General features: G+C 42.2%; 2 protein-coding genes across 4 annotated transcripts; both read left to right on the plus strand.

The window, feature by feature from the left end:
• The first annotated feature begins 8,141 nt into the window (after positions 1-8,141).
• LOC128440211 (uncharacterized) lies at positions 8,142-10,981 on the plus strand. Of its 3 annotated transcripts, none has more exons than XR_008338489.1 (9): positions 8,142-8,335; positions 8,454-8,759; positions 8,892-8,945; positions 9,025-9,316; positions 9,417-9,435; positions 9,546-9,586; positions 9,675-9,725; positions 9,840-9,952; positions 10,870-10,981. XR_008338489.1 is itself a non-coding variant. In XM_053422852.1 (4 exons), the coding sequence occupies exons 1-4, from the start codon at positions 8,287-8,289 to the stop codon at positions 9,081-9,083; spliced, it is 468 nt and encodes a 155-aa protein (XP_053278827.1). In that variant the 5' UTR covers positions 8,154-8,286; the 3' UTR covers positions 9,084-9,410. The 3 variants fall into 3 exon arrangements, 1 of the variants encoding a protein (XP_053278827.1); XR_008338488.1 differs by having other exon boundaries at positions 8,144-8,335; positions 9,417-9,441; positions 10,870-10,980; XM_053422852.1 differs by lacking the exons at positions 9,417-9,435; positions 9,546-9,586; positions 9,675-9,725; positions 9,840-9,952; positions 10,870-10,981 and having other exon boundaries at positions 8,154-8,335; positions 9,025-9,410.
• A 614-nt stretch (positions 10,982-11,595) lies between these two features.
• LOC128439710 (sperm surface protein Sp17) lies at positions 11,596-12,507 on the plus strand. The gene is made up of 3 exons (XM_053422100.1): positions 11,596-11,794; positions 12,175-12,254; positions 12,382-12,507. Exons 1-3 carry the CDS (start codon positions 11,641-11,643, stop codon positions 12,505-12,507), a joined length of 360 nt encoding a protein of 119 aa, XP_053278075.1. The 5' UTR covers positions 11,596-11,640.
• Positions 12,508-15,279: the final 2,772 nt, after the last annotated feature.

Below are 15,279 nucleotides of genomic sequence, written 5' to 3' on the forward strand. Positions count from 1 at the left end.
GGCCCGGCAGGCATGGAGAACACTCCACAGAGCCCTCGTCCTACACACAAGAGAATATGAAGGAAGATGCAGAGGGTAGAAGTTAAGGATATCAAGTAATATGGGGGAGGGACACAGAAAATATGGATTGACAAAGCAAGGGCGAAGAGGAAAACACACAAATAAGCAACTCTCCTTGCAGCCATTTACCAGATGTATTTACATAGAAGGAGATACGCAAGATGATAACACTGTGGGTGGACAATCTAAAAATAGAACAATCAGAATGACTTATAGGAAGACAAGACTATGACAGCTCTGGTTTCCACTGCGTTATAGATGGGGCCTTACAGAGAAGCTTCCAGTTCCACACACTCTGGGGTTGACAGTGGCTGAGTGGGGACAAAAATAACCAGCAGGGCAGGCAGAGCAGTCCTCCAGCCTCCGACCTCCTTTCAGACGGCGAAATGTGGAGCTGGGGAAAGACGGAACAGACTGGATGTTCCATGGTACTTATCATAACTGCTAAATCCTTCATTTTACCCCATTTACCAAATTCTTTCCATACAAACCTCATATTTACACTCACACATAACTGCTGGTAACAGCCCACAATTACTACTTACGTTGGACATGGTGAGGGTTTGGAGGTGCCCTGCTGACAGAATGAGCCTTCAGGACAAATCACGCAGTCTTCTCTGTGTCTGTTACCCATCCGCAGGCTGTAGGTTCCTGCAGGGCAGGGGAACTGGGTGCCATACGCAGTCCCTGGTGATGCAACATCCAGAGTTATATCAACATGAATGACTCATGGCTATCTATAAATTATGAAATCATATTATGTAAAGCTGCGTTTAGCCTTAGGTTTAAAAAGTAAAACATTTCATTACTTGAAGGATTTTGTGAACAACAAAACTGAACTCATTTTATTAATTCATTCAGTATAAATACTTCCTATACTATGCGCTGCTCATGTGTACCTTCAGGACAGTAGTGTCCCGAGCTGCATCGACCTGACGGAGCTCCAGACCCGGCCAAACAGTACCAGCCCTGTGAGCACGGCCGACATTCACTTTCAGCTTCCTGTCCACTGTGACTGTTCCACGTCCCCGCAGGACACTTGTACTGGGTGGGGAACATGGTTCCAGGGGGACAATAATGTCCAGCAAAGCAGGAGAGTGGTGGTCTCTGGATCCCACCAGTTCCTGATAACAGGTAAATAACCAGGATATCAAGGTTAGAGAGCTACAGATTGTATTGATATAAGAAAGGTGTATGTGCCACTGGAACAATCAAATATCACAACATCTTCTACTAAATATCTCAATGAGGAAATATGTTGACAATATTTGGGAAATTATAAAAACATGTTAACATATTCTTAGGGAGTAAATGACTATTGATGCAGACATTTGTTGTTCATTTCAGCTAGAGCATTGAAGTAAGTTCTCATTATGTATAATATAACCCCAAAGCACTCTCCAGTGAAGAAAATCACAGCTACATCAATATTTTGATTACAATTGCAAATTATTAGCCAGAGGCATCTGAATTAGTTTCCTGTGGTGCTATGAAATACCAAACAGTGCTCTCAAAGGCCAACTGAACATGTATTTGTGTGAAAGATAAACTGCACCTCGAAGACAGGCGTATCGTGCAGGACAGGGCTGACACTGGGTGCGGTCAGTGAGGTCGGTGCGGTTGCTCAGTGTCCCCGGGGGACAAGCGTTGGTTGGGTCGTTGGGTTTAGAGGAACCAGGAGGACACACAAACCTATAGGATTCAAGCAAAATCAAAGACTGACATGTCATGTATATTTTACAGATTTCTCAGTACCTATTAAAATGGACAGGATCGAAAACACAACTTTGTAGGATCACTGAAGCAAACTTGACAGAAAATCCTTTTCCCGAACCTGAAAAGATTACGTACCCCTGCATGCAGTCCACATCCGGGGCTCTCAGAGCAACCTGTGTGCAGGCCTTCCCTGTGTAGCACTCCCTGCAGTCGGTCAGCTCGTCCTGACCCTCCAGGGGGTTGAAGGAGCCTGGTGGACATGGCATCGGGTCGCTTGCCCCCTCAGGACAGAAAAAGCCGGCAGGGCATTTGAGACAATCCTTCACACCTGGAGGAAACAGTTCCAAACATGTGGATTAGATTTCAATGTCGGCCCACTTCATTAGGATGTCTGTCAGATTAATTTTAAGGTGTCAGTAGAAGTTTCTGTGGTGTTCTTCTATTCTAGACCCACTGATCATATACAGTGCCTTGCATAAGTATTCACCCCCTTTGGACTTTTCTACATTTTGTCATGGTATAACCACAGATTAAAATTTATTTCATCGTGAGTTTATGTAATGGACCAACACAAAATAGTGCATCATTTGGAAGTGGGGGGAAATATTACATGGATTTCACAATTATTTACAAATAAAAATCTGAAAAGTGTTGAGTGCATATGTATTCACCCCCTTTACTGTGAAACCCCTAACAAAGATCTGGTGCGACCAATTGCATTCACAAGTCACATTTGCAAGTCACATAATTAGTAAATAGGGTCCACCTGTCTGCAATTTAATCTCAGTATAAATACACCTGTTCTGTGACGGACTCAGAGTTTGTTGGAGATCATTACTGAACAAATAGCATCATGAAGACCAAGGAGCTCACCAAACAGGTCAGGGATAAAGTTGTGGAGAAATATGAAGCAGGGTTAGGTTATAAAAAAATATCCAGAGCTTTGAACATCTCTCTGAGCACCATAAAATCCATCATAAGAAAATGGAAAGAATATGGCACAACCGCAAACCTACCAAGAGGAGGCCGTCCACCCAAACTGAAGAGTCGGACAAGGAGAAAATTAATCAGAGAAGCAACCAGGAGGCCCATGGTTACTCTGGAGGAGTTGCAGGATCCATATAAAATCCCGTTTGGAGTTTGCCAGAAGCCATGTGGGAGACACAGCAAACATGTGGAAGAAGGTGCTCTGGTCAGATGAGACCAAAATTGAACTTTTTGGCCTCAATGCAAAACGCTATGTGTGGTGAAAACCCAACACTGCCCATCACCCTGAGCACACCATCCCAACAGTGAAACATGGTGGTGGTAGCATCATGCTGTGGGGATGCTTCTCTTCAGCAGGTACAGGGAAACTGGTCAGAATAGAGGGAAAGATGGATGGAGCCAAATACAGGGAAATCCTTGAAGAAAATCTGATGCAGTCTGCAAAAGACTTGAGACTGGGGCGGAGGTTCATCTTCCAGCAGGACAATGACCCTAAACATACAGCCAGAGCTACAAAGGAATGGTTTGGATTAAAGAATGTTAATGTCTTAAAATGGCCCAGTCAAAGCCCAGACCTCAATCCAATAGAGAATCTATGGCAAGACTTGAAGATTGCGGTTCACAGACGGTCTCCATCCAATCTGACTGAGCTTCATCTTTTTTGCCAAGAAGAATGGACAAACCTTTCCATCTCTAGATGTGCAAAGCTGGTAGAGACATACCCCAAAAGACTTGAAGCTGTAATTGCAGCAAAAGGGGGTTCTACCAAGTATTGACACAGGGGGGTGAATACTTATGCACCCAACAGATGTCAACTTTTTTGTTCTCATTATTGTTTGTGTCACAATAAAATTTATTTTGCACCTCCAAAGTACTATGCATGTTTTGTTGATCAAACGGGAAAAAGTTTATTTAAGTCTATTTGAATTCCAGTTAGTAACAGTACATAATGGGAAAAAGTCCAAGGGGGGTGAATACTTATGCAAGGCACTGTAGCTCATCATCCGATTTCCCTCAGTCACCTTTTCTATATTGGACTAACAGCTCCTGCCATCAAATGTGTTTTTACCACTAAATTACTCACTTCCTCTCTTTGCCCTCTTCACATCCATCTGTTGCAGTTTCCCATCTGTACTTTCTGCTTCATCATGGCAGCTAAATAACACTTATATTTTCACATTATCACAGTTTTGCTAGAGTGTTTTAGCACCATAATAATTACAGCAGAATCTTTGATGGAGCGGGTCCCAAATATTAATTTTGACTTGATGATAAATTAACAATAAAGAGACAGTTTATGCCTGTGGTTATGAAATATTACTCAGAGATTGGTGCGTATTAAACAGAAATAATGCAGCATATAAACGGACTTATTGCCCCTTGATGAGGGGTGAAGGTGCCTTGAGGACATATCACTTCTTCTAAGGTCCCAGCAGGGCAATATCTCCCCCGAGCACAGGGCAAGCCAGGACCTGATGAGCCTGTCACACACATACACACAAAAAAAAAATGCATTACATCTTGCAGTAACAAAATTGATCCTCATTTCATGTTCTGTCTTCAAGTATGGCGATTGTTACGTAACATAATTTGTTTGTGTTGCTCCATTGAAGTCAGTGTATTCGTGCTAAGACTTACCTGCAGGACAGAAGCGTCCTTCTCTACATCTCTTACACGCTGCCCTACTTGTCTGACCCAGTTGTTCCCCCGCTGTTCCAGCAGGGCAAGGTGACCCATGAGGGGTGGCCGTGCCTTCTTCACAGTAATAACCCTGTGGGCACAGGAACTGGGAGATGGGTCTCCGGGAGCTGCCGTCCAGACAATAAAACCCTTGAGGAAAGTATTTATAGGTAAGGTCACAAGATTGTTTCGGGACAGCATGTCTGGTAAAGTCTTTCAAAACAAGGGAGAGTTTATAAGTATAGTGATAGGATACATTAGCCTGACGTTGTCATACTCATAATTCTAGTCAGAATATGAGTCTGAGACCGCTCCATTGGGCTGTGATTATGGGGCGTGTTTCAACCGAGTCAGGGAAAAAAATGCCTCTTCGCTGAATTGGATAGACCTACAACCAATCAGAGCAACGTAGTATGTGACGTATGTTAAGCGACGCATAGTTGTTGTCAACAGAACTCAACTGCACGCACGCTGGAAGAGGTAGAAGAAGAAGATCAGTAAAAACGATTTTTGCCGGTGTTGTAAAAAGAATTTAAGGAGACACAGAGATGTTCCGAGGATCATACAACTCACTGCACTTCTCCACTTCAATTATTAATTTAATGTCATCCATGTTGAAGAACTTCTCCGCTGTTTGCTCCGTTAAAATGTCGGTTGTCGAGGGTAAATTACGTATTCTCCACTCAAGCCTATGTGGAGAATACGAAGGTCCGGTGTGAACCCGGCGTAAAGGTGAATGCACGTACGAACAAGTTCTCCGTTTAGGATTACAACTCCACAACACATCAATCAAATCGTATCGCATTTGTCGGTCCTGTAAGAACTTAACACGGTTGGAACGTGACATTCACGTGTCTAAAAATGGACAGACGACGAAGGAGACCAGGCTGAAGAAGCGTTGTTCATCTGCGGCATCAGAGAAAAGAGACCGGGGTCCCAAGCGCTCTTTGGTGACGTGGTTGATTACGTTACTGTTGATCGTCTGTTCATCATCGTATAAAGCCTGCCCTGACAATTTGATTGGTCCGAACAGTTCTGGCATAGTTTCTCCCCAACGGAGCGATGCCAGACCGAACTTCCCGACCTCAAATGTTGTGGGCGGGGCTAAGTTCGTCTGGCATCCAGGCTAATGATACATCTTAGGATGGGAAACAAAGAAAGAAGGGTTGCCACTCTACCTGCAGGACAGATTGTGCAGTCTCTCAGCCTCTGCAGACCTTCTTTAGGGCCATACGTTCCTGCAGGACACGGTTGAGCTACACCTCCCACACAGTAATGACCTGGAGTGAAGAAAACAAGCTCAACTACATATAAGCCGTCTTCCAGCCAGTATGTCGTGAATCACAGCAAGCAGAGACAAAGCACTAACCTATTGGACAGATCACACATGCCAACTCTTCCCTTGTGTCTTTGTAAGTTCCTGGGCGACAGGTGATGGGTTGACTGGATCTGTGCAAAGGCTGGTTCCAGCGGGGGGGCACAGCTCCCCCACACAGTGAAGACGTGTCATTACAGCTGCGGCAGTGACTCTGTCCAGGAGCGGAGGACCAACCAGGAGGACAAGGAAGAGGCTGTGACGTCCCATTATCTGGACAGTAACCTCCTATGACAGACAGAGGACCCATGTTCAATGGCTTGATAATCATAAATAAACAGATTCATTGGTCTTTTAATACTGCATTACCTGCTGGACACTGCAGACACTGGACAGTGCACACAGTGGAATAGAAGCCAGGGGCACAGTCATTGCACACAGTGTGATCCACACTGGGTTCTTTACCAGGCCCACACTGTAAGCCAAATATGAGAGATCAATATGGGAACATGTAGAAAAAGCAAATGGATTCGAGTTTGTGGAAACATTTGTGTCAGAATAATGTCTTTTTTTTTTTCTTTCTCAAATACAAAACGCACATGCAATTGACAAAGTCTGCCACTACTGTTACCTTATGAGGGAATCCAGAGGTGCAGACAGAGTCTACGGGGCAGGCCAGACACTGCAGGCCCCCCTCAGGAGAATGTTGTCCTGGGGGGCATAGAAAGAGTGTCCCGTTGGCCGGGTCACATGAAAAGCCTGCAGGACACAGCCTGCAGTCCACTTTGTCCTCTGAGCTGATCAGACCTGGGAAACAAGGCTGCAACACACGTAATTCAGACGAGTAAAGACAACAACCCCCCCCCCCCCCCCACACACACACACACACACACACACCTGTCATACACCGTTAAACTCAGGATTTGAGATATTCCAGGTATAAACACACATGTGATGAAAGTAGGTAGTAAAAGGTGAATGTACCCTTTTTAACAGCAGACATTCAGACATGTCGAACAGAGATAGCTGGAGTTAATACTGCTGAGTTGGATCGCAGTAAATACAGGAGCCAAGATGTCTGCTTTGAAAAAGGTCGGGAATCTGAATCACTGCTATAAATGACAAGTGAAATATGTTCGTCCTTTGGCTTTCGAAGGGAAGGCACAGCACAACCGGTTTAAGAGGCGTTTATTACCTTGCAGTCACTGATATCGCTTTTTCCTGTGTAGAGGTTGAATGTTCCTGCTGGGCATCTGTGAGGTGCAGACACATTGCCTGGACAACTACACAACAGATAGATGCTTTATTATAGCTGCTTCATGAACACAGTCAATGAGTAAATGATTTTTAAAGATTGTTGATGACTTACAAATGGCCGGAGGGACACTCTAAACACAGCTGGTGCGAGAAGTATTTTCCTCCTGGGCACTGATCGAGGTCTGTCTCTTTGCTGACGGGGGGGTCTGCACTCCCCTCAAATGATTCTTACACAAATAAGTTTGCGTAAGGAAGGGTGTAGGAGTCTGTCATTAGTCAACACTATCTTCAGGGCTGATTTACTTCTTGTTTAATTGGCTTTTGTTTATTAAATATAATGAAAACATAACCTTTAACAATCACTGTTCTTACCTGAGGCGAGTCCAGATTGTGTCAGCAGCAGAAAAACCCATGTGGCTGAAAAACAGAGCAGATGCATCACTCTACATGAGCACATCATCGCTGGATCTGCGATAAAGTCCTCTCTGTTTCAGTTATTTGTGTATTTTCATTCCCATCTGTTTGGTCTGAGCCTACGTGACTGATTGTTCAAAGTGATGAAAGTGAGAGGGTCTCGGTCACTGAAGCTGAAACAGGAGAACGCAACGTGATTCCCAGGTGAACGCTTGTGCACAAAGACGCTGTGTAACTGAACCTTCTACTTTCATAATGCATGAGTATGTTCCAAAGCTAACTGCGATACTGTTGCTGTTAGGGGATCTTCAATTATTTATAAAAAACCTATGCAATTCATTTAGATGTTAGAACAGGAGTTACATTTCTATAAACATTTTAATTAGGCCATCGTTGTATGTATTTCCACAAAAGAACCATATTTCCTTTAAAGGCTGAGGATTTAAAAAAATATCATCCTCTGCAGTGATGAGCTGCAGTGGTGCATCTGCAGATATATGTACAAACCACATTATCAGGTACAGAATCTTTTCTTCAAGCCAGGTGCCAAACGTATTCTTTGCATTATTAATAAATATGCAGATGTTGGTAATTTAAATGTTAGTGTGTCATTGGCGCACCAAGATTTAGAAGTAAAAGCTTTAGAGCTCAATGCTTTCAACTGAAATGTTATTTTGCAGGAAGTCAAGTGCAATGAGTGGAAACTTATCCAGTCAAATACCACTTCCTGTACCCTTCCCCAAAGTTGGTGCATTTGTGTGGGTATTTAAAAGTTCTGCAGGTGCAGGCATCAGCAAACTGAGGAGCACAAGATATTTGAGTGCAAGTTTTTGAAGACATCAGGAACCAGAAATACGATGGAGATCTCAGTCCATTTCACATTGCTGTTGTTTTGGTTGACACAAGGTAACATTTATTTGTCATTCTATTGTTTATCTATTGAAAAATGCTCTCAAAAAGGTTTTGTAAAATAATAGCTTGTGTAAAGTAGATCAAACCATACTCTCTTTCTCTCTCTCTGCAGATTTTGTGAGCTGTGTTAATATGAAGACTCCCACTGAATTCTTGGCAGTCGTGCTGGGAGACACTCTCACATTAAACTGCACCTACAACTGCTCCACTGGATTTGTTCGAGGTTGCTGGAGCGTAGAATCTGATAATTCCGGCTGTCTTGGGACATTAAGCACGAGCAGGTTTTGCACACTATCACTGCTCCTGTCAAATGTGTCCGCTGAAGACCTCAATAAGAGCTACACTTGCTACACGCAAGACACGGAAGACCCTCAACTTCCACAAAAAAACGAGCGTGTTGTTTTACTGCAACTGGAAGGTAGACTAATTCATTATTTGAAAATATAATGATAAATAAGATAGATCTTCTATATAAAACAGAGGTGAGAAAACAAATCTTATAATAACAGAAGTAGTTTCATTTAAATGTCATTTTTGTCCTTTTTTTCAGTTCAAACAAGTGCCCCACACTGGACAGTTACCCCAAAGACAGACAGTAAAAATGGTGAGGTTTTCAGAAATTGCAATATTTTTTACACATCAAATATTTACATTACTTTTATACTTTGTTCTATATTTCTCAGCGTCCCTACCTGCTGAGCCTAACGATTCAAATGCAGGTGAGTTAGCACACGTTATTTAACATAGATAATGTCTGACTAGTTTTGTCTCTTGAATAATTATGTGCAGAAGTAAAAGCTGTCTTTAAACCAAATACAGCCCAGTTTAACACAGTTTTTTTCTCTCCAATGTAAACAGGAGAGTTCACAGGGATTAAGGTTTTGGTAACAGTTACCGTTGCTGTTGCCATAATTTTGGCAGCATTGGCCGCCTACCTGTTTGTAAACCAGATCAGACAGAGCTGGAATGATAAAGGTGATTACAAAATTAGATAATAGGCGGAATGATAAATCAGATTTAAATATATGTTATTTCTATCTCTGTGTCATTCTGTTAACAATCTCACACATTGCAGGGGAGCCTATTGTTTCCAGGTCAGGGTGAGTACAATTTACAAATTTCTGTTTGGGTAAACCTGTATCTTATAACCTTAAAGGAATATATGATTCTTTGGTAGTTATTTCGTTATCTATTGCCGTTTCAGCTCAACACTACCACTTCACACTGTTTCCTCACCAGTGACGGGTAATCAGTTTAAAATATACAATATAAAATGTAAGAATTTCTGCCTTCAATTGCAGACTTATCATTCTTAACCATCATATTCCCATAGGGTCAATGTCCACACAAAATGAAAGAGTGACTTTGAGAATTGCAACACCAGGTAAATCCCCTCTGGAAGAGTAACAGCACACGTCTAACCTGAGAGACACATCCTCACTGTTTACAATGCTAAGACTGAAAATCTGTGATTTACTATGTAATAACTTTGATGCAGACGATGACAGCGACACTGAAGTTCCATATGCTGACATAATGATCACTGTGCGAGGCGTCAGTACGCCAGAGCTCACTCAGGTTGGCTACCTGACTTCTGGAGATCAGAAAGAGGTGAGGGACAGGACTTCCGGATACACTGGTTTATCACATTCACCTTGATGAATCATCAGCTTACTGTTCTCCATTCTCCTCTGAGCATGTCGTTGCAACCTTACATCACAATTATGAATCTAAAGCTGGTGTGCGTACAGAGGCACGACTGTACTACAAAATGCTTTTAGTGATCATCAGGAATAGAAATGTGCTACATAATTTACCATTTACATTGAGCCAGATTATATCATCCTAAATGAAAGAGCCCTTACTTTACAGCCAACTCGCAGCATACGTTAACATGGGAGCTATGTACATATAGAACATAATTGAATTGGGGGCTGCAAAACAAAAGATTAAAAAATATAAAGTTATCTGTTCATTTTCCCTTAAAGTTAACATTTATTTTGATTGACTTTAATCATAAATGTACATGTTTGCACGATCATATGCATTTCATAATTACAGTTTTGTATAAACTGCCACACAGTCAGTTACATATTTATTTATCTAAGTTAAACATATCACATATGTGGAAATAAACTCAAGAAACAACTCTCTTGTCAGGAGGATGATCCTCTTATATGTCTTCTAAAATAATCCTGTAGTTGAATCACAATGTTTCACAACTGTTTTAAAAAAAAAAATTAATCTATACTTCTTGAAAGCATGATTCCCTGCAGAGGTATTAATTAGATTGTCCACATTTTAAACAAATGTCACTCTACCTACTTGCAGACTGCAAGCTTCAACTGCAAACCAAACAACAAACACATTTCGAAAGGAGTGGAATCGTATCTTACCATAAATATGTTCGTGTCACTTGTTAAACACAGGCTACACCCACCACTTTTACTGTCTCTGGTGATGTCATGAGAGAGCACGATGGGAGGACATCTCAGGAGTTCACATTGTTTCTGCTTGTTTTGCACCAGTGGTGGAGAGGGGAACCAGCGCCTCACCTGCAGGCCTCGCGATCAGCTGACCGGCTGCACGTGCTCCTGCCCAGAGAGGTCAGCCGCCAGATGAGCTCCAGCTCCGAGTATGCAGTCATCACATATGCCTGAGCAGAAATACACCTCAATAAACTGATCTTGTTATTATAAAGCGATTTTCTTGTGTCCTTATTACTCTGTTTAAATGTACCTGCAATAATAATAATAATAATAATAATAATAATAATAATAATAATAATAATAATAACTTTATTGTATAGCACTTATGTAAACAAGGTTTACCAACAGCTTCACAAAATCCATGGCAAAAAAAAAGGTTATGAACTAAAATAAAAAGATATATACAAGACAGTTCCCATATTATATCAAGTAAACAGTTTGAGTTTTTCAATGACGTGTGCCTTGTCGGCCCCCGTAGCTGGAGTCGTTGCCTAGGAACAAGTGTCAACCGAACGTCCACTGTTGTTATCTTCAGCAGTTCAATGTGAAGGTGGACACGAGTTACAGGTTGTTTCAGGTAACAGGTATAAGTAACTGGTTTTAATGGTTCTGATTTAATATATGTATCGAAGCAGTTTACGTGTTGTGTGGTGACTATAAACTATAAACCTTAAGTTACCGGTATATTCTTTAACCAGCTAACGTCAGCCGCTCCTTCTTCTTCTTCTTCTTCTTCTTCTTCTTCTTCTTCTTCTACGCTGCATATGAGGAAGAAAGTAAACAAACTTCTCCGGCCAGTTTATCGCTAACATGGCAGTTCCCTTCTCCAACACCCACCTGCGGGTCCCTCGGGGATTCGGTTCGATCCTGGAAGGACTAGTCCGAGAAATCTTACGAGACCAGCCTGAAGACATCTCTCAATATGCTGCTCACTACTTCAAGGCTCTGCTCGAGCAAAGAGAAGGTAACTCCACTTTTGTATGGAAGCACACTTCTGCCAGTGAAAGACAACAACAAAAAAGGATTAATGCTATGTCAAATTTATGAGATAAAAATAAAATCGAGATTATGTTGTTAAATCATGATTATGAGATAACACGTCATAGTTATGAGATTAAAAAGTCAAGAGTCATACATATAAAATAGCAAGTCGCAATTATGAGATAATAAATCATAAATTATGACATACTAAGCCCTTATTTTGAGTTCCTAAGGAGTTATTTTGATCGGGCAAGTCATTATTTCACCACGATGACTTAAGGGATTTTATTTTCAACAAAGTGGCAGAATCATACTGCAATAAGATGCTGTCAAATATATATCTTCTTCTTTCTTTTCCTGAAGAGAGTGGGATGGACCCGGCTGAGTGGGCTGCTAAACTGGAGGACAGGTTTTACAACAACCACGCGTTCAAGGCTTCTGAGGTATAAGATCAACCTACAGTACATACACTGCACCTACTTTGCTCACCATACCTAAATAAACTCTCCTCTGTTTATTAGTGAGTCTCTCCTTACCAGCACACGTTTCTTGTTATTTTCACCCTGACAGGCAAATCCTGAGAAAGAGCCTCCACCAGAGATCACAAGTCCAAGTGAGTCTCATCTTATTTGCTACCAACAGCCAGGAGGATCAACAGGAGAGGGAGATCATGAGGGAAAGCATAGCGACACGTAGAGATGAATACAACATCTTTAAGTCTATTACTAAAAGTATAACATCCGGAGTCATTTGGTGTGAGGTTTTTCTGTAGACAGAGCTGAGATTTTCATGTGGATTATAAAAAGAAAAATAGAATCAGGAGTATACAAGCCAAGTCGTATAACTGCAGTTATATCTCTGCATGATGACTCCGCAGCAAAACCTGCTCTGAGATTTTTACCTCCATACAACAATTGAAAAGCCATAAAAAGAACTGAAATGGTACTCAGTAGAGTGCGAACCTCCACCAAGGCCTAACATTCCCCTCATAAAACCACATTTAAATTCACTAAATCTGAACCTTGGTTTTGAATTGCTCAGAATTTCGCACATTCATAAATATCAGGCCTCTAAGCATGCTTTCAAGATCTATGAATTATTCTCAGAGACATTAATGAAAAGGCGGAAAAAAGCCCTTTCTCGCAATGTTAAAGCAAGAGAAAAACAAATCTCTGATCTTCCCTGATCCAGATCTAAAGGGGTGAAAACATATCCTGTTTGGCTGTTAATACGGATACTAGTGTGGCCCTATCTCATGCTTCAGTGTTTTCATTGTAAAGATCTCTAAAGAGGACTACATTGTGGAATTGAGGCCCAGAACTAGCAGCTCAGTATCTGAAGCACAGTAAGGTTTGCAGGCGTGAGAGGAGAGAGCAGGACCGCCCTGCACAGTGACAATCCAGATGAGGGTCACAGAGGCAACAGAGATGACAACGCATGGTTTTTGAAAAGCATTACCTTCACTTATGTCATCGCTCAAATTTGTTCCTCTTCTTCTTCAACTTTTTCTCCTTCATCTGACGCGATCCCTGATGCTCCTCCGTTAGATGCTCTGCACTTGTTTTGAAAGTCTCAGTCTCTCCCCCGTCCCTGCTGTGGCTGCATTAGACGGGGCTACATTTGATGAATGGTTTTCTGCACCATCATCATTAATGTCTTCATCCTCCCTCTCTATATAACCTTCTGAATGCCTGTCCTCTTCGTCTCCTACAACTGTGTCTGTCGTCTCTTCTTTTTTTAAATCTGCATCATTTGACTTTCTCCTAAAGTCTTTTATTTCTTTTTAGATGAGTCCAAAACTGCAAATGAACCAAGTCATTCAGCAGAAGCCTCGGAACTATCTACCACACAACCTAAAGTCTCTGAAGAGGGGGATGTAACTGAAACCACAGAAGAAGAAGAAGAAGAAGAAGAAGAAGAAGAAGAAGAAGAAGAAGAAGAAGAAGAAGAAGAAGAAGAAGAAGAAAAACACTTTGTTGCAGAGAATTATAGTGTTTCAATGAAAAGGGGACTTTCAGAAGGAGAATCAATCAACAGCCCCCCTCCTGCAGATGTACAGTCAGATGAACAGCGTGGGATGGAGGAGGACAAAGACCCAACAGTACATGCACTTGATAAAGATGGAAGGGCAGCTAATGAAAAAGATATCAGCTCTGCTCCAGACCCAGATGTACCTCAGTCTGCATCCGCTGACATGCTATCATTCAGTGGGCTTTCCAACGTAGATGTATGTGCTCAGGAGTTAGGAGTGACAGAAGATAATGGGGACGATCAACAAGAAGCTGCTGCTGTAGAGAAGGAGATTGAAGACTTGGGAGAAGAGGGAAATACTGAAGGAGAAGAACCAATCGAGATCTCTGCGCCTTCTGGACTTGCTGACTTGGACATTTGTGCGACAGAGCTTGGAGGAACAGACGAAAGAGCCACTTCTGAAAAGGACACTCACAGCGATGAAGAGGAGAGCTTTAAACCGCCGCCAGAGGAAACTGTTGCACAATCGTCCCTGTCTCAGTTTGAGACCCCTGAGGATAATCAACAAGAAGCAGAAGATCAGGCAGAAAAAACAAAGGAGGAGGAGGAAACAGAGACGAAAGCTTCCTCTGGGGAAACACATGAAAGTTTAACTAATATCGAGGGTGTTTTAGATTGTGATACTGTACCAAAGGAGGATTCATTGGTTGAGATTAGCTTTGAAGATGTTCCAGAGGCTCAGCAAATTACCGAGGCTGAGGAGAAACAGCCAGAGGAAGAGGGTTCAGCAGAGGTGTTGCAGAATGAGATATTAGAAGTGCAACAGGGAGAGGAGCCCAAGGAGGTTACTGCAGTGTCAACAGACCAAAGTATATCTGGTCCACAACACCAAGATGAACCCGAAACAGGGGGAGCTGAAAAAGAACTGAAGTCTGAAGCGGAGGAAATGGAAAGTCACTTGAAAGAATCTGATATAATGCAGGAAGAGGTGGCCATGAATGACTCTGATTTCAATGACGGTGATGAAGACAAGGGAGAAGGTAAATTAAACAGCAGCCCATCTGATTGGCCCACCACTGAAACAGACGAAAAGAACACAAACGATGAAACTGATGATACAACTGACAATAGGGAGACAAAAAAAGAAGGGACATTTCTCCAGAGTGAGGTCTCTGAGACAGAGACAAAGTCAAATTATGCTGATTTAAAAAAAGAGGAGACGACAGACACGGTTGTAGGAGACGAAGAGGACAGGCATTCAGAAGGTTATATAGAGAGGGAGGATGAAGACATTAATGATGATGGTGCAGAAAACCATTCATCACAAGTAGCCCCGTCTACTGTAGCCACAGCAGGGACGGGGGGAGAGAGTGAGACTTTCGAAATAAGTGAACAGCATCTAACGGAGGAGCGTCAGGGATCGCATGTAGAGTCCTGGCCTGAGCATACAGGGCAAGAAAAAGAGGCCTCATCAGAGGAAGGAGAAAAAGTTGCAGA

Source organism: Pleuronectes platessa, chromosome 5 (genome assembly GCF_947347685.1).
Source record: "Pleuronectes platessa chromosome 5, fPlePla1.1, whole genome shotgun sequence".
NCBI lineage: Eukaryota > Metazoa > Chordata > Actinopteri > Pleuronectiformes > Pleuronectidae > Pleuronectes > Pleuronectes platessa.

Excerpts from the sequence above, each read along its gene's own strand:
- LOC128440211 (XM_053422852.1), top strand. The coding sequence starts at position 8,287 with ATGGAGATCTCAGTCCATTTCACATTGCTGTTGTTTTGGTTGACACAA. Across the intron at positions 8,760-8,891 it reads TGTTTTACTGCAACTGGAAG|TTCAAACAAGTGCCCCACAC; the intron begins GTAGACTAATTC and ends CCTTTTTTTCAG. Across the intron at positions 8,946-9,024 it reads AAAGACAGACAGTAAAAATG|CGTCCCTACCTGCTGAGCCT; the intron begins GTGAGGTTTTCA and ends TATATTTCTCAG.
- LOC128439710 (XM_053422100.1), top strand. The coding sequence starts at position 11,641 with ATGGCAGTTCCCTTCTCCAACACCCACCTGCGGGTCCCTCGGGGATTC. Across the intron at positions 11,795-12,174 it reads TCTGCTCGAGCAAAGAGAAG|AGAGTGGGATGGACCCGGCT; the intron begins GTAACTCCACTT and ends CTTTTCCTGAAG. Across the intron at positions 12,255-12,381 it reads ACGCGTTCAAGGCTTCTGAG|GCAAATCCTGAGAAAGAGCC; the intron begins GTATAAGATCAA and ends TCACCCTGACAG.